The sequence below is a fragment of the Oenanthe melanoleuca genome, chromosome 27 (assembly GCF_029582105.1).
Source record: "Oenanthe melanoleuca isolate GR-GAL-2019-014 chromosome 27, OMel1.0, whole genome shotgun sequence".
NCBI classification, from domain to species: domain Eukaryota; kingdom Metazoa; phylum Chordata; class Aves; order Passeriformes; family Muscicapidae; genus Oenanthe; species Oenanthe melanoleuca.
In genome coordinates, this window is record NC_079360.1 from 209,679 (window position 1) to 232,098 (window position 22,420).

At 45.7% G+C, this 22,420-nt stretch overlaps 1 protein-coding gene across 1 annotated transcript; it reads right to left on the minus strand.

Moving 5' to 3' along the window:
* Positions 1-2,560: 2,560 nt before the first annotated feature.
* LOC130264280 (tRNA N(3)-methylcytidine methyltransferase METTL2-like) lies at positions 2,561-16,393 on the minus strand. The gene is made up of 9 exons (XM_056512336.1): positions 15,958-16,393; positions 14,375-14,466; positions 10,328-10,689; positions 8,388-8,437; positions 7,700-7,760; positions 6,327-6,466; positions 5,468-5,574; positions 5,210-5,275; positions 2,561-3,915 (listed from the first exon to the last, which is right to left on the minus strand). The coding sequence occupies exons 1-9, from the start codon at positions 16,044-16,046 to the stop codon at positions 3,764-3,766; spliced, it is 1,119 nt and encodes a 372-aa protein (XP_056368311.1). The 5' UTR covers positions 16,047-16,393; the 3' UTR covers positions 2,561-3,763.
* Between the last annotated feature and the right edge of the window lie 6,027 nt (positions 16,394-22,420).

Sequence of the window (22,420 nt, forward strand, 5' to 3'; positions counted from 1 at the left end):
TTTCCCAGTTCGTTCAGTACAAATTGTTAAACTTGCTGTTTGTTGTTTTCTAGTGTTATTTAGTTCCTAAACAATCGGGTCAGATTTTCTTTCTGCATAAAATTGCCAAGTTAAGAGAAGCCTCCAGCCCTAATAGCTGGGCTAGTGTCGGAGACTACACAGGGAGATAAAGCTATCCCAGGGGTCAGGGACCAAGAGGGAAAGTACCCCAAGAAACTGCTTGAGGCCCCAGTAGCACCTGAGTCTGTCACTGAGGTGGTTACACAAGTCCTGTCAGGTCCAATGCTCACACACAGCTCTTGCTAAGCCTGACTCTGTGCCTGGATAAGCTGAGGAGACTTCAGCTTGTTCACCTGGTCCTAGAGGACTTGAGCTGTGTTTTGCCTAGACCTTACCTGAGGCCTCAGCCTTGCCAGGGAACCAGATTTCGTAGGTTTAGCAGCAACTGCAGAGCTTCTGGGGGGGGGTCAGGCTTGTGTGCAGCAGAAGCCAGAAGTGCTTCAGAAGGGACATGCTTTATCTCCTCCTGTTTCATTTGTAGATGCTGGAAAAGTTCTCGGCCCTTTAGAAAATACACTACCACCAACTGAACAAGAATTATCTTCTCAGCTATTTGACTCCCATTCCCTGTCCCCCCCTCCCTCCCCCTCTCCAATTTGATTTGATTCAACATTATTTAAAAGAAAAAAGCAATGGTGCATTTCCATTGCTCCACCACTGCAGCCTGTGTGGTGTGAATGGATTCCCGGGTTACCTTTCCCAGGGAAGGCTGAAACGTCCTGACCCAGAAGCCTTCAGGTAGTAGACAAATACTAGCAATATGCAAGAAATACCTGCAGGATGACACAGTGACATGGAAGTTAGCTTGCTGCCTCATGCCCAGCAGCAAGTACTGTTCTTTCAATGCTTCCCAAATCAGGGTGTTTCTGGTCCATCTCTCCAGGGCTCCTGAAGGCTCTCCAGAAACAGCAGTGACATTTCCTTAGCTTTTTACCCCTTGTGGCAATGTAGGATGTAACCAGAAGTATGTATTCCATCACCATCTTCATAAGATGTTAAACCCAGTTGGCTGGGCAGTGTTCTTTATCACTTCCATGACACACCCCTGATAACTCCCTCTGGGGAATACATCTCTGCTAATCAGCCATCAAGGCCTTACTGAATGACTCATAAAATTACATCATCCCATTGTGAAATGCTCCGCCCAGGAGGAGGAACCAAGCATTCCTACCTGGATATAATCTGAGGTTTGGAACACCACAAGCAGCTTTACTACTGGATTCTCAGAGGAGAAGAGCTACATAGCCACCACTGGACCTTCAGAGGAAGACCCTTCTACAGGATCACTACTTCAACAGAAGCACATCTATCACCTCAAGAGGACTGCAGTCATCATTTAATCGGATTGCTGCCAACATCCTGACCAACAGGGTGTCAGGTTGTATCCCGACTCTGTCAGGTTAAGCCAGTGTTTCCTGCCTTTATTTTAATTTTTCTATTAAATTGTGGTTCTCACCTGGGATGTCCTGTTGGTTTGTTTTCAAGCTAGCACACACTCTCTCCTCTGGTTCAACACAGCAGTTATTTCATAATCTATGTGGCTCTAGAGGTGGCTATGTCAAGCTCCAAATAGGAGTCCCTGGCCAACAAAATACAGGGAACTGTGCTTCAGCCAGTGGCATACACACAACACATCTTGATGCTTCATGTACCAAAATAAGGCAAGAGATACCAGCCAAAGGTTTTTCTTCTTCAGTTAATGGGCAGGTGGCACAGGCTCACACAAGCATGTGACATTTTTGCAAGCCTGATTTATATGAATCAAGCCACCACTGAAAAGCGTGAAACTTATTCTAATACCTGTCTCACCACACCCTAAAAATACCAGAAGAAAACAGGCTGAGATAAAAGGTATTTGCTGCCAAACACAGGGAAATGCCTTCTGAAAGCCACAGTGTTTGCTTCCTCTAAGAAATTAACCATGAGTGCAAAAATTAAACATCCTGCAGATTTCAGATCTTTTTGATCTGAAAGATCACTTTCACAAAGTGTCTCATCTGCTTGGGTTTAGCACATCACCATGACAGGGCAGTTTGTGACCTGAGAGCTGCAGCCAGTAGAAAAAGCAGGTAATTGTTTATAAACCCTGGTCCTGTTAGCTGCTCCTGATCTGCTGCACTGTGAAGGTGCTCCAAAACTGGCATCAGCAGTAAATTTTTGAAAACCTGAACCCTGCCTGAACCCTGCCAGCTGTTGTGTAATAGCTGGGAGGACATTCCTGTGGACAGTGAGCAGAGCACTACATCATTTACTTTCTCCACAGGTTATCTTCACAACTTAAGGCATTCAGGGAAAGCTGGCACAGAGAGACTCGCATAGTCTCAGTTCCTGTCCTCAGATCAATGTATTTTAACTCACGGATTGGCACACACCTGAATGACTAGGAAACAGCTGCATGAGATAAGCTGGCCAAGGGATTCACATCAGTGAGCAGTTGCAGAGAAGAGCAGATTTATCCTTTGTATGTTTGCTTCCAATATAAGAATACACAAGACAGAGATAAGGTCAGAGCTCTCCTGTTTCATGTGAAAATCCAGAGTATGAGCAAGTTGCTATTCAACCTGCTCAGCTGCTGTACAACATCATGACCATCTCTTAGGTTAAAAGCATAAATAATTCTTAAAACTCGGACCAGTAGCATGACATTTACAGGGCTCCCTTCTCAAGCCTGTGCTCTTCAACATCCACATTAATGACTTGGGTGCAGGACTTGAAGGAATACTAAGTTTGCTGTCTGCACTAAACTGGGAGGAGCTGTGAGTCTCAGGGGCAGAAAGGGCCTGCAGAGAGACCTTGACAAATCAGAGAAATGGGCAATCACCAGTCATGGGAAATTCAACAAAGGAAAGTGCTGGATTCTGCACGTGGGGAGGGGCAACCGAGGCTGGAGAGCAGCTGCAGGAAGGGACTTGGGAGTCCTGGCAAGTTGAACATGAGTCAGGAGTGCCCTGGCAGCCAGGAGGGACTCCATGTCCTGGGGGCATCAGGTAAAGCATTCCTGGTCATGAAGGGGATTGTTCTCCTCTGCTTTGGGGCAGCCTCACCTCAAATGCTGGGGGCAGTTTTGGGCACTGCAATATAAAAAAGACATTAAGCCACTAGAGACCAGAGAAGGGCCATGAGAATGGTGAAGGGCCTTGAGGAGAAGCTCTATGAGGAGTGGCTGAGGGCACTTGGTCTATTCAACTGGAGGAGACTGAGATCAGACTTCACAGGGATCTTCGACATCCTCCTAAGGGACAGCAGAGGGGCAGGAACCAATCTCTTCACTCCAGGGACAGGACTCGAGGAAATGGCTGGAGCTGTGTCCAGGGAGGGTTAGGCTGGATATCAAGAAAAGGTTCTTCCCACAAAGAGTGGTTTGGCACTGAACAGGTTCCTCAGGAATTGGTCACGGCCCCAAGGTTTCCAGAATTCAACGAGTGTTTGGATGATGCTCTCAGGCATGGGGTGGGATTGTTGGGGTGTCCTGTGCAGGGATAGGAGATGGGCTTGATCTTCATGGGTCCTTCCCAACTTAGTATATTCTGTGATTCTAAAAGAATTCTGCTTGCTGTACTCTCAGGGCATTCATCCTTAGCAAAACTCACTTGAACTGATGCCAGGCATGGTACAAGGCACAGAGGTCCTGGGTGTGCAGAACTGTATCACACACCTGTTACCAGGAGGAGACAAAGAGGCTTCAGCCTAAAGTCTACATGCCTCATGGCTGAAGTGCGGTGGGTTTGCAGTACTTGCACTGGATCCACACCCGATACATCGTCATCTGTTTCCCACGGTTCACTTGCAATCGCCGATCAACCAGATTCTGGATTTTCTCCAGCCCAGCTGTGGTGAACAGATGATCTAATTCATCTGGAAGCAAAGAGAAGGAGACTGAGGAGACCATAGCTTTTTTTTTTCCTTTAACTGATACTCGCTCACACTGAGGGCTAAGCTAAGCTGAAAGATGCATTAGAGGAAACCCACGGCCTCACCCTGACAAGGGAAATGATCAAACAAGACTTAACTACTTTACTAGGGGAGTTTAACATCACAGTTTCTCAAGTATCCTTCTAGCAAAGAAGGAAACAATTATTTGGAGTATATATAGAACTACAGAGGCCTGACAAAGAAAACAGCAGCAGTTTCAAATATGAGTACTGCTTCTAGTAATCAATTAAGGAGCATCTTCTGGCAAGCTGGAACAGAGCCATTCCTTCCCCCTGTCCAGAGGAATTTCAGAGTCCTCAAGAGCAAAGAACAGGATCAGACCTATGCTTTTAAATAGTGTCAGTAAGATCTGTGCTGCCTAGGCTGGAGGGGAATGGGATTCATTAAGGTTAAATTTGGGGGAAAAAAACGCCTTAAATACACACCCTGTTGGGGCCCAATTAAAGCACTAAGTGCCCTCGAGGCTTCAACGATTCCATTGGCAGGTATTCCTGACCAAGCAAATTAAGTCTCACAGTGCCCCAGTCCTACTGAGCAGCAGAGCTTACTTCCAGAGCATGTGGTTTGTCTGGAGTTTCTGTAGGAAAAGCCTGACAGGTCTCAGCTTGTGCTCCTTTATCAGATGCTTCCTATTGTGAGGTGTTCACCAAACATGCATTAATTTTGTTGTGCGAAACAAGACTCGTGCAGTGGGGAACAGTTCAGTTGTGCCACTGCTCTAGAACTGATTGTGCACAGATGCCTGTAGTGGAGGGACTGGAGGCACAGCGGGTTATAAACTGGGAGAATAACTTTTGCTAACGCCACGCAGCAGCAGAACTGGAGGGGCTGCCTCAGTTCCATGCTGCACCACACCCTTCTGATTTCCATGAAAGCTGGAAAATTAAGGGAGGCTCTTCTAAGTGGCTTCCATCTCCCTCCATCCTCTGCAGCCAACATACAAGGAGAGCTCCTTCAATCCCACCCCTCCCAGGGTAGCAAACACACCAGTCTTCCTCTTAAAGGACTTTCCACTAAGGAATAGACCATGCCATGCTTGCACCAGGAGCTGACAAGCCCAGGTCACTGTTTAATAGGGAGATACTTAACATTTCACAGTGCTCCAAGAAAGAGGCTGGAAAGATCTAGTGGCCAATCTGGAGGGCACAGGGACAAGAAGTGACGAGAGTCAGAGCGATGTTTTTCGATGGTCAAAGGCACGTTTCTGGCCTCCTACCTTGTGTGAAGAAGTAAACTCTAGTGCCATCACCTCTCACATAGAAGTTATCAGACAGACATTGACCTAAAAGGAAGACAGATGCAGTTACCAGTGATCACTTAAAAACCCAACAATTGCCATCCAACAACAGGCCCTTCTCCAGCACACACTGTGCTTTGGGGAATTAATGAGCTGCCTCCAAACAGGGCAGACACAGCTCCAGAGAATCAGAATCTACTAGTGATGGGGCAAGAGTTCCCAGGGGAAAGGAAATACCTTTCTTAAACCGAAGTTGGGCGAGATCATAACGACCATAATCTCGTAACAAGATCATTCCCCCTGGTTTCAGAAGGCGACTCAGTCTGGTCACAATGCACTGCATCCTGAGAGAAAAACAAACCAGGAGCGCTCAACACTCTGAGAAATCATGCTTGTTTCCTTCCAAAAAGATGGAATAAAGCTCTACATGTTTCAACTTCATATAAAGAGCTACCCAAAGCCAGCTGCATTCTGAGCTCTTCCAGAGTCAGGCGGGTTGATTTTATTTGGCCTCTATTTTTTGACATTCCCCAATTTTGCTTTATTTCCTACAAGGATACCATCCTGCTACAGCAGGGATTAACTGTTCTCTCTTACTGATTACAAAAGGATCTCCACCGGTTTCTGTAACACAAGTAGCAAGCAAACGTGAAGACAAGTGCTGTGAAGTAAAACTAAAAGGAACAAAAAAAGAGAGTAGTGTAGGTTGTAACCATTATGACACTAACACCGCAGCACTTTTCTTACCTTTTTTCTGAACCTCAACCCTTCCTTCTTGCCACTTCCCATGTGAGAAATTCGACTACCCTGAGCCTGAAAATCCAGCAGAATACTTTCCAAAATGAGTGCTCAGTGTGGCTGGGGCTCAGAACAGTGAGCCCATCAACAATCATCTGCAGCCACTTAAAATCACCCTGTCCTCTGTCCTTGGTTATAACAGCAACAGCAAATACCTGCAAATTTAATTTTCTGAGGCTTTAGGGAAAACTGGACCACAAACAGAACAAACTTTAATTTTCCTTGATAGGAGATCATTAAAGAACTCCAGTTGTAGAAGAATTATCTTCTGCAATCAGAAGGAATTATTAAAACTTACTTCTCTGGGAGAATTGCTGAGAGGACAAAGATAAGAATAACAATGTCAAGACTCTCCTCTGGCATTGGGAAAGGGCTTTGGTCATTGCACAGGTCATGGACAAATGCAAAGCAGCGAGAAGTATCATATTCTGCATTGTTCTGTATTTGAGAGAGAGAAATTAAGAGCATTAGCAGCAGATCCTGATCTCAGTATCAGCTGGACTATTTGGATTATTAGTATTACATGGAGTATTTTAACTTTCACATTATCAAGAGGTGTGTTCAGAGACCTGTTTCAGCCTCACTGGACTTCTGTGACAGGTATGCTTCTTAGTCAGGCACAGCTGTTCTCAAAGGAATAGGTGTGAAATGTGAAAAAATACACACTGGAGATTTACAAAGAGCTTTGGTCTTGTTACAATCAGACAATCAGCACTGTAAAAAACTGCCAAACTGGATTCAGGGTTTATTGCAATTTTAAGGTCAGAGTTCCACTTACAGTGGTAAGAAGTGAAAGATTTATACAGATAAATTGGAAACCTTTACGTAAGTGAGAGTGCCAGGGCACCTCTCTGCATCACTGAAATCAATATTCAATTCACCTACAAGCAGATATTTCCTATACCCTAAAATTCAAACTTGGTTGTCTAAAGTTAAAAATTAAAAATCAGTCCTAAAAATCAGATTTAGACATCTTTTAGAAGTTGCATATTTTTCTAAAGCTGCTGCTACAGATTGCAGAAACCTCTACAAACAGTGCTGGTCACATCCAGAGGAGGAAATGGATGCTGACTCTGGTGCTTTGCTCTCCTCTCATCTCAGAAAGTGACTGATTGCATTTGATACTTCATATATTCTCAGTTCTGCCTTGACCTGAAATTTATTAGTGGTATTTGTCCTTTGACTAAATCCCAGCCTCCTGATCCATAAACATGATCCCTCCTCAGCTGCCTATGCAGAAGCAATCAGACCATGCTCCCAGAACTGTGGTGACACTAACACACATACAAACCAATACCAGCTTCAATTCCTGTAAAAAATAGCCATTGAATGTTTTCAAGGTTCAAGTTTGTTTTCAAGTTACTCAGCTAAAAGAACACTGTATTGAGAAAAGTACTGCCTATCACAGGGGAAGAAAATCTGGCTGACTTGTTTGTTGCAATGTGTGCTTTGCAAAATGTGACATTTTGAGAACTTTTACTTCCCTAATTTCTACAATCTTTGATGGCTCATGCTCCAGATTTCCCAGTGCAAGGGTCAGCACCAGGGCTGGCTAAAACCAGAAAGCTGCCAGCACAGACAGAGAGCCATTGGCAGCTGGGATAGATTTGTATTAATGGGCAACTGGCCCCAAATACTTCTCACATTTTCATAAGTCACCACTGAGATTACCTGGACAAGATCCACAGCTGTTGTAGAAAAATCACAGCAATAAACAAACAGGCCTGGGTCACTGCAATAAATCAAAGAAACTCTTCATTTATATCAAGGAATTAAGGAGTGTTTCAAACACACAAAGCCCAGAAATCCTGGGCTTTAGTTTCTGTGCAAAATCTGGTGGATTCCATTGTTCCTTTATACCCATTATTTTCATATGGAACGTACTGCTTCCTTTTCCTTCTAGATCTAAAACCAAAGGCTTCCAAGCTCAAAACACAATAACCTGAAGCTGCAGATGGCAAAGACACCATTTGCATTTAGCTTTTCTCTGAGATTGTCTAAATTAGGAACATATGGAACATTTTTCCAATTGTTTTTCAGAGGTGGTACCTCATGCAGGTCATGCAGCCTACTGAGAATTATTTCACAGAATCCCAGAATGGTTTGGGTTGGGAGGAACAATAAAGATCATCCAGTCCAACCCTGCCATGGGCAGGGATACCTTCCACTAGACCAAGGTGCTCCAAACGCTGTCCAACCTGGCCTTGAACACTTCCAGGAATGGGGCAGCCACAGCTTCTCTGGGGAACCCTTGCCAGGGCTTTCCCACCTTCACAGGGAACAATTCCTTTCCAATATCCCATTTATACCTGCCCTCTGGCAGCAGGAAGCCATTTCCTGTTGTCTTGTCACTACTTACTTGTTGGTTTGTAAAATTGGGAAGACTGTATTCCCAGCCCCACAGCCAACCTGTATAAACAGAGCAGATGTATACAGTGAAAATAATTCCTTCAGCACATCCATGCAGATAATTTTCAGTCATCTTTCTAAAGCCATGGAATGAAGAGCAACTCATGAGTAAAGCTGAGCATGGCAGTGACCATTCTTAGGTGTCCCTGCAAGATCCAAGCATGTTAAAAGGTCTAAGGAACAGAATTACATGCGTGGGAAACAACTAAGCAAGTTATTGTCAAAATCTTAATAATAAAATTATATATTGTTACTCTTTTGAAAGCTGTTTTTGCTGGAATCCCAAGCATAGCAACCAGTATGAGTCACTGAAGTACTGGCAAAGCCCATGGATGAGTTACATTGACTTCCATACAAAATCAGAGCTCCAGAGAAGTTAAGTTTGCTTTACTCTAATTACACCTTCTGCTTCTTCTCATTTGAAGAGATGATGGCTCACACATCTGGGTTTGGGGAATTGGCCTCTGAATGTTTAAAGAATCAGTAAAATTGAAACAGACTGAGCTGAAAAAAATACAGAGGGTTTGCAGTGGCAGATGTTAGTTAAAATGCTCAAGTGAGATAGGAAAGGCACGTTGAGAACACCAAAGTCTAAGGAAATCTTAAAAGTGTCAGATTAAATTCAAAAATCAGACAGTTCATACTAACTCTCTCTGGAAGGGCAGGACTTTCATATAATACTAAGAATTGAACAAATCCAGTAATATCTACAGTGAAGAACTAGAGGTGGCAGAGCAAAAGGTCACAACCAGCTGTCAGCAGTCCAACATTTTTAACTGCCAAAAACTTCTCTGGGACAAAGCCTGTATTATCACAAGGACCCTAAGGAACAAACCCAAGACCCTTGGCTTCATTGCTTTGTTTCATACTTCCCAAGGCAAACAGGAGTCAGCACAAACACGCAGAAGATAAAAGACAAGGTGTCCTAGGGTGACTATATGGTTCTTGTATCCCCAGTCGTCTGCTCTATTTATTCTGACTATTAAGATCTGCACCTTTAAGACTGGTTCTGAGAGTGAAGGGGGAAAGAAGCATGCAGTGTTTTCAGAAACTGCACTTGCTCCCCTCCCCACATTCCCTCTCACAGACTGTGCTGTCTGCAGCACAGACAGTGGAAGAGAGCTCTCCTTCACTTTTTAGTTAGTTTTTTTAGCTAGCTGAGGTAGAAAAGTTCCCTGGAGTGTAGCTTTTCTTTTTCTTGGATATGATCAGCACTGCTCTGGACTAAAAACCCAGAAAAACACCTGTGAGCTGACACGTGTGGCCCACCAGGGCCTGGGATGCAACATTTGCCAGTGTCAGAGGGACTGATAAGAGACTGAGTAAGCCGAGCTATACCCCATGACAAGAACTTTCTGAATTTGCCATCTTTTCAGAACAGCGAGAGGTTTTACTGATTAATATTATCCATTTTTTATGCTTGTGAATACTTTGCTTGTTAATAAACAAGTTTTTTTCCACTTTTCTCAGAGGAAATCTTTTCCTGAACCAGGAGGGGGTGGGGCCGCTTGAATCTGTGTCCTAGAGAGACCCCTTTGAAAGTTTTCTCCCAAATTTGCCCAGGACACCACGGAAAGCTTTATACGGAATAGAAGAATCAGCTTCTTCAAAAGATGACTTTTAAATGCTTGTTTGAACATCTGATAGCAATAGTTGACTTTTAAACTTGGAAGAACTTCTTTAGTCCTTGTGCTCTGCCAATTCAGAGTCTGAACCAAAAGAATCCCAACAGATTTAGTTCAGTTTTAAACTGCCCTCTGATTTTTGCATTTTACTGACTGAAGGCAATCATCTGCTCCCTTGCTGTTTGACAGTGATACACATTTTTATGTCCCAGTCACACTGACATAAGGAAAGCTTTGATGTGTGACTTTGATTTACAGCTCTTACCTCTAATATACGGTAAGATGCAGTTGATCCTGGGTAATCCCCATCACTCTGATTCAGCTCACTGTCTTCCCGTGCAGTCAGTTTCTCTGTGTGGCTGCCAGGTGGGCTTTTTATCAGGTGTAACTGACTCTCTGTCCTGGTTTCCAAAGAGCAATGGACATTTCCACAGCTTCCCAACCCTTCATTGTTGGATTCTGCTGTGTTACTAAATCCATGCACAGAATCTCCATTTTGGCTTGAGTTCCTGTTAGGTGCCAGCTCAGGAAATTCAGTGAACAGCCAGTGCCTGTCCTTGAAGAAGCCATTTTCATGGATTTTATAGAAGTCATCCCAGTATTTCTTAGCATTCACCTCATATTCCTCTGTGAAAACAAGCAAAAACATTACCAAGCATCAAATCAGAAGGTCTCAGGATTTAATCAGTCCAGACAGTGAGAGATCACTGCAAATATCTAAGCACCAACCTGCTGTAATAAGTGAGATTATTGACTGAGAATCACCTTTATTTAAATTTGCAATCCCACATAAACACTCAGTCTACGTCCTTACAGTCACTTTGTTAGGACTTAAAAAGGGAAAAGAGAGAAAACTCTGTTTTCTGGTAGGATTTAAAGGAAGCTGGCAACAGAAAAAGTCTCTTTGAAGGAGACTGTAATGAAGTAATCTGGTTTTACTGCCATCTCTAACACTAACTTGTTCAGTTCACTGAACAATTAATTTGGAGCCTGGTGACATTAAGCACATCTCCTAAGGAATTTTGTGAGGGCTGCCTGAAGCTGAAAGCTCCTGTCCAACACACTGCTCCTATTTTCAGGTGGAGAAACAGAAAAATTAGTCAACTCTCCAGGTCAGGCAGGAAGCTCAGCTAGAATTTATGCAATCCTTCAGGTAACAGGACAGCATGCTTTCCACATTTTGCTGCATTCCAGTCCAGATAACTTTGCTTTCCATAGTTCTGTGTGTGTCAGAGCATCATACATTTATGAGCTAAATCAAGAGAGGGGAGTCAACAGTGACCACTGATTAAGGTGGAGAGCTAAAGTGGACAGGCTAAAGACAAAGAGAATTAATTTGAGCAGCAGCATTTTCACATCAAATAGGTCATCCAGGAGCAAGACGAGTATTACAGGGAGCTGAATAGCTCTTACAAAGCCATGACCAAGTGAAATTTGAGTCACCTGCAAACTTATTTCCACACACTTTCAAAGATTTCAAGTACAGTCTAGGGGAACTATTTCTAGGGGAGATCAAGCAACTGTGACTTCATCAATGTGGTAAGTCCTCTGTCCTGGGAATTACAATCTAATTATAGCATCCTATGCTTGGAATCACCTAGAGACATTAGCATCCACGGCCAGAAACCCCAATAGCATACCAATATCAAGTAATTCCCCAACCACGTTTGCATGGCAATAAGTGCATTACTGAATAACAATGATTGGAGGGCATTATTAGCTGAACTGATATTTGTTTATTAGTCTTCCTGAAGAACATAAAACTGTTTCAAAGTGAGACACTAAAGTGAACCTAGAACACCTGGAAAAATATGTAGCCTCAGCCAAATATAGACAAAAATGGCTTTAACAAAGAAGCACTAATCAGTCATACGTCTGTTTTTAGTAGGATCTATCCCTGCAGCACAAAGAGCTATATATAAAAATAATCTCTCTACCTCAACTACAAGGATTTTCTCCTTTTAAGAAGCCCAGTACTTAAACCTGAAACTAAAGGAAACTTGAATGTCTGATATTAGACACAAGCAGTACGTTTGTGCCATGATCTCACCGTAGGTCAGTCAACAGTGCCAGGACAGGTCACTATTGGCATGGAAGAAGTCAATGACTGCTGATGCTGGAAGAAGTGTTATTGATCCAAACCCTGCCACACTCTGTCCTGAACTGTCTTTCTCCCATGTACTAGCAGGAATATGCAAGGCTTCTGGGGCTGAAATGCTCTTTTACCTAACAAAAATACAAATTCTTGCTCATCTTCAAGAATCCCATGACTGCCTGACTGCAGTGGAATGCTTACCTGAGATGCTGGGACAAAATTCCAGCCCAGCCATTTTGGATAGCCCATATTTCTGCCACAGTACACTGAAACCTTTTGCTCTTCCTTTGTTATAGTTGTATGAAATTCTGTTGGATGCTTTTGAAGAAACTGTTATACTCCAAACCACATGTGGGGAAGCTTTATTTAAAGCTCATTTACCTTGGAGCCTGGTGTTTTCAAAGCACTGAATAAAGGATCAGTAACAATATAAATACAAAAAATCAAGGGCCAGCTGACAAAGATCATACAGGGAACAGATTTAAGCGAAAATATGATCATGTTAATTTTTCAGTAAGACTTCAAGCCAGAAAAGTTCACATCATACTTGTTTCAGGCCCTTTTTGGGGTATTAGCTCACAGTGCCTCACTGTGCAAGCCAGAATACTCCAGAGACTTTCCTGATAAGGACTGCTGAATTTCTGCTCACCTTTGTAAACACACCCCCAAAGCCAAGCCCATACTCACCCCTTCAATCTGCAAAAGAAGAGCAAATAAAAGTAACTGTGCACCACAACCGGAAGAGAATCAGGGACCTCCTGACTTGGAAGGGGGCTAATTATGGAGCCTCAAAAGGAAATCAAGCAACTTGGACGTCTTTCTCTTTCTTTTCCCAGCCAGAAGACATCTTCCATACTCACAGAGCTTCCCTTCTTCTTCAGAACAAATACTGACATCCCCAAGAAGTCCACAGAATAATACAGCCATAATGACCAATAATCTGCCTTTGTTCTCCTCCTTAGATCATCTTGATTCTCAAGCTACCAGACCCTTCAGGCACATCTGCCTGGGTTGCTTTCTCTACTTTCCAGCCATCCCATTGTCTCTACATGCTTCCCAGTGAATAGCAACCATCAACATTTGACTGGGCTCCATTGTTCAGTCTGGGAAATACATCATAGAGCTCTGACAAACTGCTCCAACAGCAAATTGCTCCACATTTTCCTAGTTGTATATAGGTTCTCAAAGCATGAGAGACAGCATCCTTTAATGCTAACCAGATTTTGAAATGAACTCAACACAATGGGCATCACAATGAAAAACTGCTGGATACTTCTAGCAGTCCAAGAAATTAGGAGGGTTACTCTTTGGTGTAATTAAATTTGCTATTGTGAACACAACTGGAAGCTATATGGAAGTGTCTCAATAGTTCCAGTAGTGCTCAGCATCGTCTTATGGGTGACACATTTGATTTAATTTGAACAAAAGGAGCACATCCACCCTAGAGCTCGTCAGGCTATAACAAGACCATCATCACACAAAATAACCATTTCAGCATCATTTGAGGGACTGGACCAAGTCCTACCAAGTGTGGAGGAAATGCATTATTAACAATCTCAGAATGGGCTCCAACCGTGACTTAACCGCAGAATTGAGCACCTTGAGCTTGATTCAGAGACAAAGCTCTGTATTTTGGATTGACAAATATCCTTTATATCAAATAAAATAAAAACTTTGTTTATCCTCAGATGACAGCAAAGGGATTCCAATCAAGATAAAATATCTTTTCTTTCTCTGATGATATTGTTCTCATGCAGTTTGTTCACTCTGTAGAGACAGATATGGACAGTACTTTATCAGACCCTTTAAAGAGAAAATCAGCTTGGATCAGGGCTCTCTCCACAGCAAGCCAGCAAAGAGACTGGCTACTAGCAATTAAGTTTTAAAGAGCAAAAATAAGCAGTGGCAACAACTCTACACTCAAAGAGGTTTGTTGACAATGAACACTAGCAAGTATTTAACTTACACAACCCGACAAAGAAGCTCAACCCAATCTGACTCCTCCCAACCAGGAGTTGTCACTACTGAGGGTGGAAGAGTGACAGAGAAGTAAATTAAAAGCAGAAAGGTTCCTAATCCTCAATGTCTCATTATCAAACACGTGTTAATGCCTTCTGAGTGACTGGGAGAGGGGAAAGGGTGGAATTGATGGTGTTCTGATGTGGCCCTGGCCAGACTGTTCCATTCCTGGCACATGAGGACACTGTCCAAAAGTACCTTGTTTATGTTGTGGCAATAGCTGTGAGCTGTTCTCTTCAACTTTACTCCTGGCACTGGCTTCCTGCTCTTCTGACCATTCCACATTATCCCTGTTGTGAAAAATAAGATGAACTAGAGCTAAGCATGGTAGGACAAAGACAGAGGGAAAGAGAAAGGTCTGGAGAGCTCTCCAAATAGACAGGGGTGCAGGTGTGATCCCCAATTCCAGCCCAGCACCAGCACGACGGCCTAGTCAGCACATGCAGCCCCTAGGCCTGAAGGAACTAATATAACTGCAAACAAAAGGAATCCTAAATCTGTCCCATTTTGGATGCTCAATCAAATTTAAAGGGAATCGATCCTTACTAAAACCATGAGGGCACTCAGCACAAAACTACATTGTCTTTCTCAAGTTAAAACAAGAAAGGCAGTTGGGTTACTTGGAAGGTAACTGTTAAAACTAAATCAAATTATGAGAAAAATATGCAGGAAGCTTTAAAGTATTAAGAAATATTAATAACTTCAAATCACACACACAGGTATGCAGTCATTAAAGTTATTAACTTGGCCTTTTTTCATTAAAACAAGTAAATGAAAAGCAGAAGACAAGGCCCAAGAACCAGTTCGTGTCTCAGAAGGAATTAGTCTTTTGATTTTAACTCACAAAACAAAGGCTTAAATGTTAAGTTTGTGACAAAACAGATTACTAAGAATTTCTACATGAAAACTAAGGATATGTTTTCGTAACATACCTGTTGTATAGAATAGTCCCAGAAGGAATGACAGGCTGACACATATATATATTACTCAATTACAAATAAAACACACCTGATTCTTAACAAGGTATAGCAGTCAGAGACCAAAAGTGGATCTATTTACCTCAAAAATGCAAACCACATTTAGTTCCCAGCAAATTAAGAGAATTTGATGTTTAACTTAAAACAACTTCTGCGTCCAAATAAAGAGCTCCTGTTCCAAGCACGCACCTGGCACACCTTCACCTCACTGAAGGACTGGCACGTTACGAATTTCTGACAGCAGGTAATTTACCTTTATTAACCACAGCAATAAAACAATTGCTACAACTACAGGAGCCTGAGAAATGCTACTACTTCAGGACGGGTGGGAACTGCTCAGAACTCCCTGTCGATCAGTCCTGAAGGTTCAGGTTATCCTGGGGATCAATGCCAAAGGTTCAGGAGCCCTCAGATCAGTTCCGAAGGCTCCGGACGCCCGGGGAGCGGCACTCCCGAGCAGCGGTCGCATAGGGCACTGCCCTGGCCGGGGATAGCAGTGCCCGCCCGGCCTGCAGCCGCTCTCTGGCCGCCAGCCCTACATCCACCGCTCCCTCAGCCCACCCTGCGCCCTGATGGCGTCTCTCGAGGCGCATTCGGAGAGGAGAGCGGCCACCGCGGTCAGGTTGGGGGTGGCCCATGACACAGCGCTTGGCCACACACACTGCAAATCGGAGAGGCGACAGCGAGCCCGCCCCGGCCACCCCCACCCCACCGCCAGGCGCGCGGCGGCACCACCACAGGGCAACACAACCCCGGGCGGCTCGCGGGGGTCTGGAGCGGGCAGCGGCGGCAGCCCTCACACACCAGGCGTTGTGCTGGAAAAGCCGGGCTGGGTCGGTGAGCAGCCGCCGCCCGAAAGGCCGCCGCTCCCGCGCCTCGCTGGGCGCCGCCATGACGGGCCAGGCAGCACCGGAAGCGGAAGCGGCCCCGCGCAGCCCTACCCGAAGGAGGACTGAGGGCGGCGGTCACGTGGCAGGGGCGGTCAGCTGGGGCGCTGCCCCAGGAAAGTGTTGGGAAAGGGGCCCGAAAGGGCCTTTAGTGGAGTCCATCCTGCATTTCAAGGATTCCCGGAATGGGACAGGCTGGAAGGGACCACGGGGATTCATCTGGTCCAGCCTTCCTGCTCAAGCCTTCCTGCTCCAGCAGGGTCATTCCACAGTACACGGCACAGAGTCCCAGAATGATTTGGGTGGGAAAGGACCCCAAAGACCATCCTGTTCCAGGCCCTGCCATGGCAGGGACACCTTCCACTAGCCCAGGTTACTCCAAGCCTCGTCCAGCCTCGCTTTGGACGCTTTCAGGGATCCAGATGAAACAGGGGATTTAAGGGTTACATAGAATGAAGAGTATAACATATATAGTACCAGTCACTGTGTGCTTATAAGGAAAGGAATGCACGATGTATAATATATAGTATCAGTCACTGTGTGCTTAAATAGGGAAAGGAATGCACGATAAGAGACCCCTGAAGTATAGAAAAGTGTCCCTCTCCATAAAAGTGCAAAGTCTGCGACCAAGAGACTACAAGCACATGCGTGGAAAGACAAGGTGAAAAGTTCAACGAGTGAGGAAGACTTTTACTTCATCGTTTTCTGCCCACAGACTCGTTTGAAGACCACTGACTCAATAAACTACGCAGCCGCAATGAATATGCAGCTAATTTCCATACGAAGCGGGGAAACAGGCGGGGCAGATAATCAATATGTATAGGCAATTTAGAATATGCATGTACTTCCTAGATAAATAGAAGGTTAGAAGCATGTAAGGTACGCAGGATTTGGGAGGATGCTCTCCCCCTGCGTCCAGCGCTGAATAAAATACGTACCTACTCCACAACTTTACGGGTTGTGAAGTCTATTTTCTGCGCTTCACAGAGACAGCCACAGCTGCTTTGGGCAACCTGTGCCAGGGCCTCCCATCTTCATGGGGAGGAATTCCTTCTCAATATCCCATCTAACCCTCTCTTTCAAACCTAACCCATTCCCCTTTGACCTCTTACAACGAGGCTTAATGGTTCAGGTTCAAAGGATTTGAACGGATTGTCCAGGACTGCCTCCAGACAGTTCTGGAGTATCTCCAGCAATGAAAACTCTACACTTCTGGGCAATCTCTTCCAAGTACTTAGTCACTGCACAGTGAAAAAGTCTAGTGTTCAGGTGGAACTTCCTGGGCATCAGTTTGTGCCTGTTGCCTCTTGTCCTATTGCTCAGCACCACCAATCAGAGTCCAGTTTCATCTTCTCAGCACCATTTTAAATACTTATTTGTTTGGTCTTCTGGGAAGAGGGAGGGAAGATGAAGGAGGAAGGAGAGAAGTTGAGGAGGCCACCAGGATGATCAGAAGGATAGAACACCTCTTGTACAAGGAAAGGCTGAGAGAATTGGGATTGTTCAGCCCGGAGATGAGAAGCTCTGGGGTGACCTAATTGTGGCCCTTTCCAGTACCTGAGGGTAGTCTGCAAAAAAGATGGAGAGACTATTTACAAGGGCCTAGAGTGACAGGACAAGGGGGAATGGCTTCCCACTGACAGAGAGCAGGGTTAGATGGGCTATTGTAAGAAATTTTTCCCTGTGAGGGTGGGGAGGCCCTGGCACAGGGTGCCCAGAACAGCTGTGGCTGCCCCTGGATCCCTCAAGTGTCCAAGGCCAGGCTGGATGGGACTTGGAGCACCCTGGGACAGTGGATGGTGCCCCTGCCCATGGCAGGGGTGAGACTGGATGGTCTTTAAAGGCCCCTACAAACCATTCTGGGGTTCTGTAATTTTGTTCACAGCATGCAAAGGGAGGCACAGGGTGCCCATTTCTTTCCAAATTCTGTGGCCTTCTTTCTGCAACACTTGAGGGAGTCTCCATCCATCCATCCATCCATCCATCCATCAATACATCCATCCATCCATCCATCCCACACTGGCTGGTGCGGTCCCTAAGCTCCCTGGGTGGCAACCAGAGGACAAAAGAGGGCGACATTGGCTTGTGAAACAGCCCAGCCCACTCAGCACGAGCCACTGCACCCTCAGCTTTGGAGGAATCTGGTACCTGAGGAGTTTAAACTGCACAGAGGTGACATGCCCGTGGTGGCACTTCCTGCAGTGCCTTTGCAGAAAAGATGGCAGCTGTGCAGATGCTTCTGGATGTGCAACCAGATATAAAGCTTTTCTGGAAATCTCATCTTGGGGCCTCTCTGTTTTGTGTATGTTGTTATATAAGGCACAAATACCCCAGTAGAGAGGGGAACTTCCCTCTCTATCCCACAGAGGCAACTTATCTGATAATCTGAAATGATTCTCCCGGGGCAGAGTTGCCAACTCCACCCATTTCCCAAATACTTTGAGATGGAGGATTCCTCTGGTAATTGAAGCTGACCGAGTAATTTTTCCTACGGTCTGAAGAGGAGGAGAGTGATCAGGGCTGTTACTGAGCCTTGTCTTGCTTTCACAGTGCTCAAAGGGAGCAGAGATCCCACTAGCCTTGAGAAGATCTGGACAAGTTATGCTATGGGGATCCATCCCCATTTTTCGCAGTGCTGTTTAGGTATCTAGGGAGGACAATTCCCTGCAGTTTATCATTAGCCAGAAAAGGTAAGGTTGACTCTTTCTGTGTCCCATCTGGTAGGAGAAGAGCTTGGTCTCTGCTCTTGTATCCAGAAACATCTGCAACAAACTGGAGAAAGGGAAAAAGTGAGACTCTAGACTAAATGCAGGGGCAGAAATCCCCATCATAGCATGATGCCTCTGTGGCACCTGGAGATACAAAAATAAGGTATTAGACTCTGCTGAGACAGGGGAGGGTGATTTTACTGCTGGGGGAGCCATCAGTCCCTCACCACCAGAGACTTGCTTCCATGTTTATCCCATGTGGGTGGGAACCACTGCAGTATTCTAAGGGAATCAACTGCCTCATGTTAACATCACATCCTTGTCATCTGACAAGCACCAGTACAGGCATGCAGAAGGCTTTCAACTAATCTGTTAGTTTCCAAAGACTTCTAGGTTTCCTCCAAGGTAAAAGACTTTAGATACCTAGCCTTAACTTCCTCTGTCCTAAGGCTTCCAGCTTTCTTTGCTGATGAGATGAACCCTTCTGGCAGTGGAGCCCAGGATGGAGTTGAGGTCCTGGGTGTCATTTTTGTGCCCTAGGGAAGTGCCCAGGCAGTGTTTGAGTGGAGCAGGGAGTGTTGCCAGCAGCTGGGACAAGCTCTCCAGGGAGATTTCAGACTTTGGGAGTGACAGCAAAAGGGCAGCTGGAGAGACTCCATCCACAGAATCCAGACTTGACACCTCCCATGGCTTGGGGGTCAAGTGAGTCTCCTTTGTGACCAGGTCAAAGTCCAGATTATCCACAATGGTTGTGCCTTCTGTAACAAGAAAGTGTTAGAAAGCTCCCCTGACTTCTGCCAGTCAGCACAGAGAGACTTGCCAAAAGGAGGCAATTAATAATAATAATACTAATAAAAAAAAAATAATTACTCCTTTGCCTTTCACCTACTCCTTCCATCTCAGGATCTGAAAAAAATGTAGCCACAATACTGCAATGAAACTCACTCCCTCCCTCCCAGCAGGGTTGGATGCTGAGGCTAAGGAGGATTAAATTACCTTTCTATGGCTGCTCATCACCCATCACCTCCTTCAATGCTCCACCAAGCATACAGACACAGCCCCTTCTCCTGTGCCCCACTGCGGGGTGGCACTGCTGAGACACACAGAGTTCACACTGTGCCTCTCTTACATGTAAAACAAAGCAAAAATTCAACCCAAGATTAAGGGGAGTGCAGAAATAGAATTTAAGCTGTGCTGAGTGCATGGCATGTCCCACGCCAGAGTGACCCAAAGAGAGTTGCAGAGACCCAGCAGCCTCCCTGTGCTCCTGTCGCTGGGCTGCTGAAGGAGAAGCCAGGTAGGAGCAGAGAGTGTGTCCTGGGCTTCCTGCAGCTCCTCGCTGGCTAAGGGCATAACTGGAATCTGCATTATGGATGTTACCATGTCCACAGGGCTATGAGGGAAGGTGGAGTTATTCAGTGGGGAGATATCATAGAGTCATGGAATTGTTGGGGTTGGAAGGGATCTTAAAGACCATCTCATTTGACTCTCTGCCATGAGCAGGGACATATTTCACTAGACCAGGTTGCTCCAAGCCCTGCCCAACCTGGCCTCAAACCCTTCCAGAGATGGGGCAGCCACAGCTGTTCTGGGCACCCTGTGTCAGGGCCTCTCCACCTTCACAGGGAAGAATTTCTTCCCAATATCCCATTTAACCCTGATCTCTGTCAGTGGGAAGCCATTCCCCCTTGTCCCCTGACTTCAAGCCTTTGTAAAAAAGTCTCTCTCCATCTTTCCTGTCAGCTCCTTCAGGTACTGCAAAGCCACAATTAAGTCACTCTGAAGCTTTGTTTCTCTGGGCTGAACAATCCCAATTCTCTCAGCAAGTACGTTTGAAGAAGGGAAGCCCAAAATACAACAACCTAAATTATTCTGTGATTTTGTGCTGAAGGAAATGAAGCATTTTGGCTTTTTAATTCCAGCTCTTTATTTTCTTCTTTTCCAAATCTCAAGTTTTCTGACTGGACCAGATGCTCCAGATCCTGGACTATCCCAAAATGCCAATGTACTCACCATCCACAGCCATATCCTTCAGTACCTCCTGGAGATTCCATTCTGGAAAGTGGATTTCCATTGAGAGTGTTGGCACTTCACTGACCTGCTTCCCTACAATGAGTGGGGAAATGCGTTTCATTTCAGAAAATTCCTTAGAGACCTAGAAAACCCCATTTTGGGTTGTGAATCAGACAAAATGCACTTTTTGTCACCTTTGGCTGCATTGGAAGTGCTTTGCTTACTTTTGGGGTGTATTAACAGAAAAGTTTACAAAAGGAGTTGATGGGGTCCAAAGAAAGAGAGCACTTCAGCACTTCCAGGATTTAAGGTAGTAGCCAAAAGAATCTTAGCCTTAAATACTGCTGTAGGAGCTGTGTCAGGGGATGGGGGGATGGGTTTCAGGGTGTCCCCACTCCCTGCAAACCCCCATGGGGTAAATATACCTGTCCAATGTGGGAGATAACTCAGCAGCCCAGGAGGTGGAAAGCTTGGGCCGAGCACGTACAGACACCACCATCTAGTGGTGCCGGGCTCCAACAGCCTCCATGCAGCCCGGAACGGGCACGTTCCGCAGCGCCGGAGCTTCTACAGCTCCTAAATGGCTTCTGCCAGGGAGCTGCGAGAAACCACGAAGTCCACGCCTTGCCCCAGGAGGGACCTCCGGCTCCTCCCTCTCCTCTACTCCGGCGGGCACAGCAATACTGCCTTGATTTGGGGGTGAAAAGCCACGCCAGATTCCCAACAGCTGCTCCTTGCGCTCATGGTCTTGATCCGGCAAATAGCCATGCCCCCTGGCATCAAGGGGCAGTGAACTGGGATAAACTGGGGTCTTGCCTCAGCTCCGTGGGAAATGGAAGTCTCCTGCCTGGCATATGTGGAATCGTTGGGGTTTCTCCAGTGGAAGCAGCCCCAGGCATTCTGGGCGTGGGGGCTCATCCTGCTTCTTCATGTTGCACCCAAGTGCTGCCTTTGCCTTTGTATTTCCCTGAGACCACCGGCAGACAAAATGCTCCTCCTGAGGCCAAACCAAGCTGGGCTACCTCAACTCAAGCCTAGATCCCAACTGGGTGCTGGAATCATCCTCTGAGCCCCTGCATGGCACAGCTGGGGACACAAAACACTACCCAAGGTGCCTTTATACAGTGTGGGTTGGGAGCACTTGGTACCCCGGGGTGTGCTTGGGGTGTCAGAGACCCAAGCAAGCAGGATGTGGCATGCTGGGGTTCACTTGCAAGGGAGCGAGGTGCTGCAAGTACCATAGTCTGTAGCAGGCTTTGGCCCACCCTGTGCCCCCCCCCAACTCGTTATTGACTCTGAGGAGGGAACCAGTAACAGAGCAGAGACTGCCGTGGGGGGCCAACAGCCCTGCTTGCCCTGGTTCTGCCATCCCTCAGCCCATCTAATCTCAAACCAGCTCCCCTAGTTGTGCTGGGGTGTCAGGGGCTGCCCTGAGGGCAGAAACCTAGGCACAGGCTGGCAACAACTCTGATAGTAGTTTGAGTGTGGTGGGGGTTTTTTTTGTTTTTTTTTTTTTTCCTTTTGTTTTGTTTTCTTACTATTTTTATTTTTTTTAATGTGAATCACTGACACTCTGGTGCTCCCCATCAATCCCCGGCCCTCCTCCAGGGCTCAGCCCCAGATCCCAGCACCAATCACTGTCCCTGCTCCCACACTGCT

Bases quoted from the DNA above. Each gene is read 5' to 3' on its own strand.
- LOC130264280 (XM_056512336.1), bottom strand. From the start codon at position 16,046: ATGGCGGCGCCCAGCGAGGCGCGGGAGCGGCGGCCTTTCGGGCGGCGG. The intron at 8,438-10,327 runs GTAAGAGCTGTA...CTGTTTATACAG, and splicing joins CATCTTACCGTATATTAGAG to GTTGGCTGTGGGGCTGGGAA. The intron at 5,276-5,467 runs GTATTTCCTTTC...TCTTCCTTTTAG, and splicing joins CCAACTTCGGTTTAAGAAAG to GTCAATGTCTGTCTGATAAC.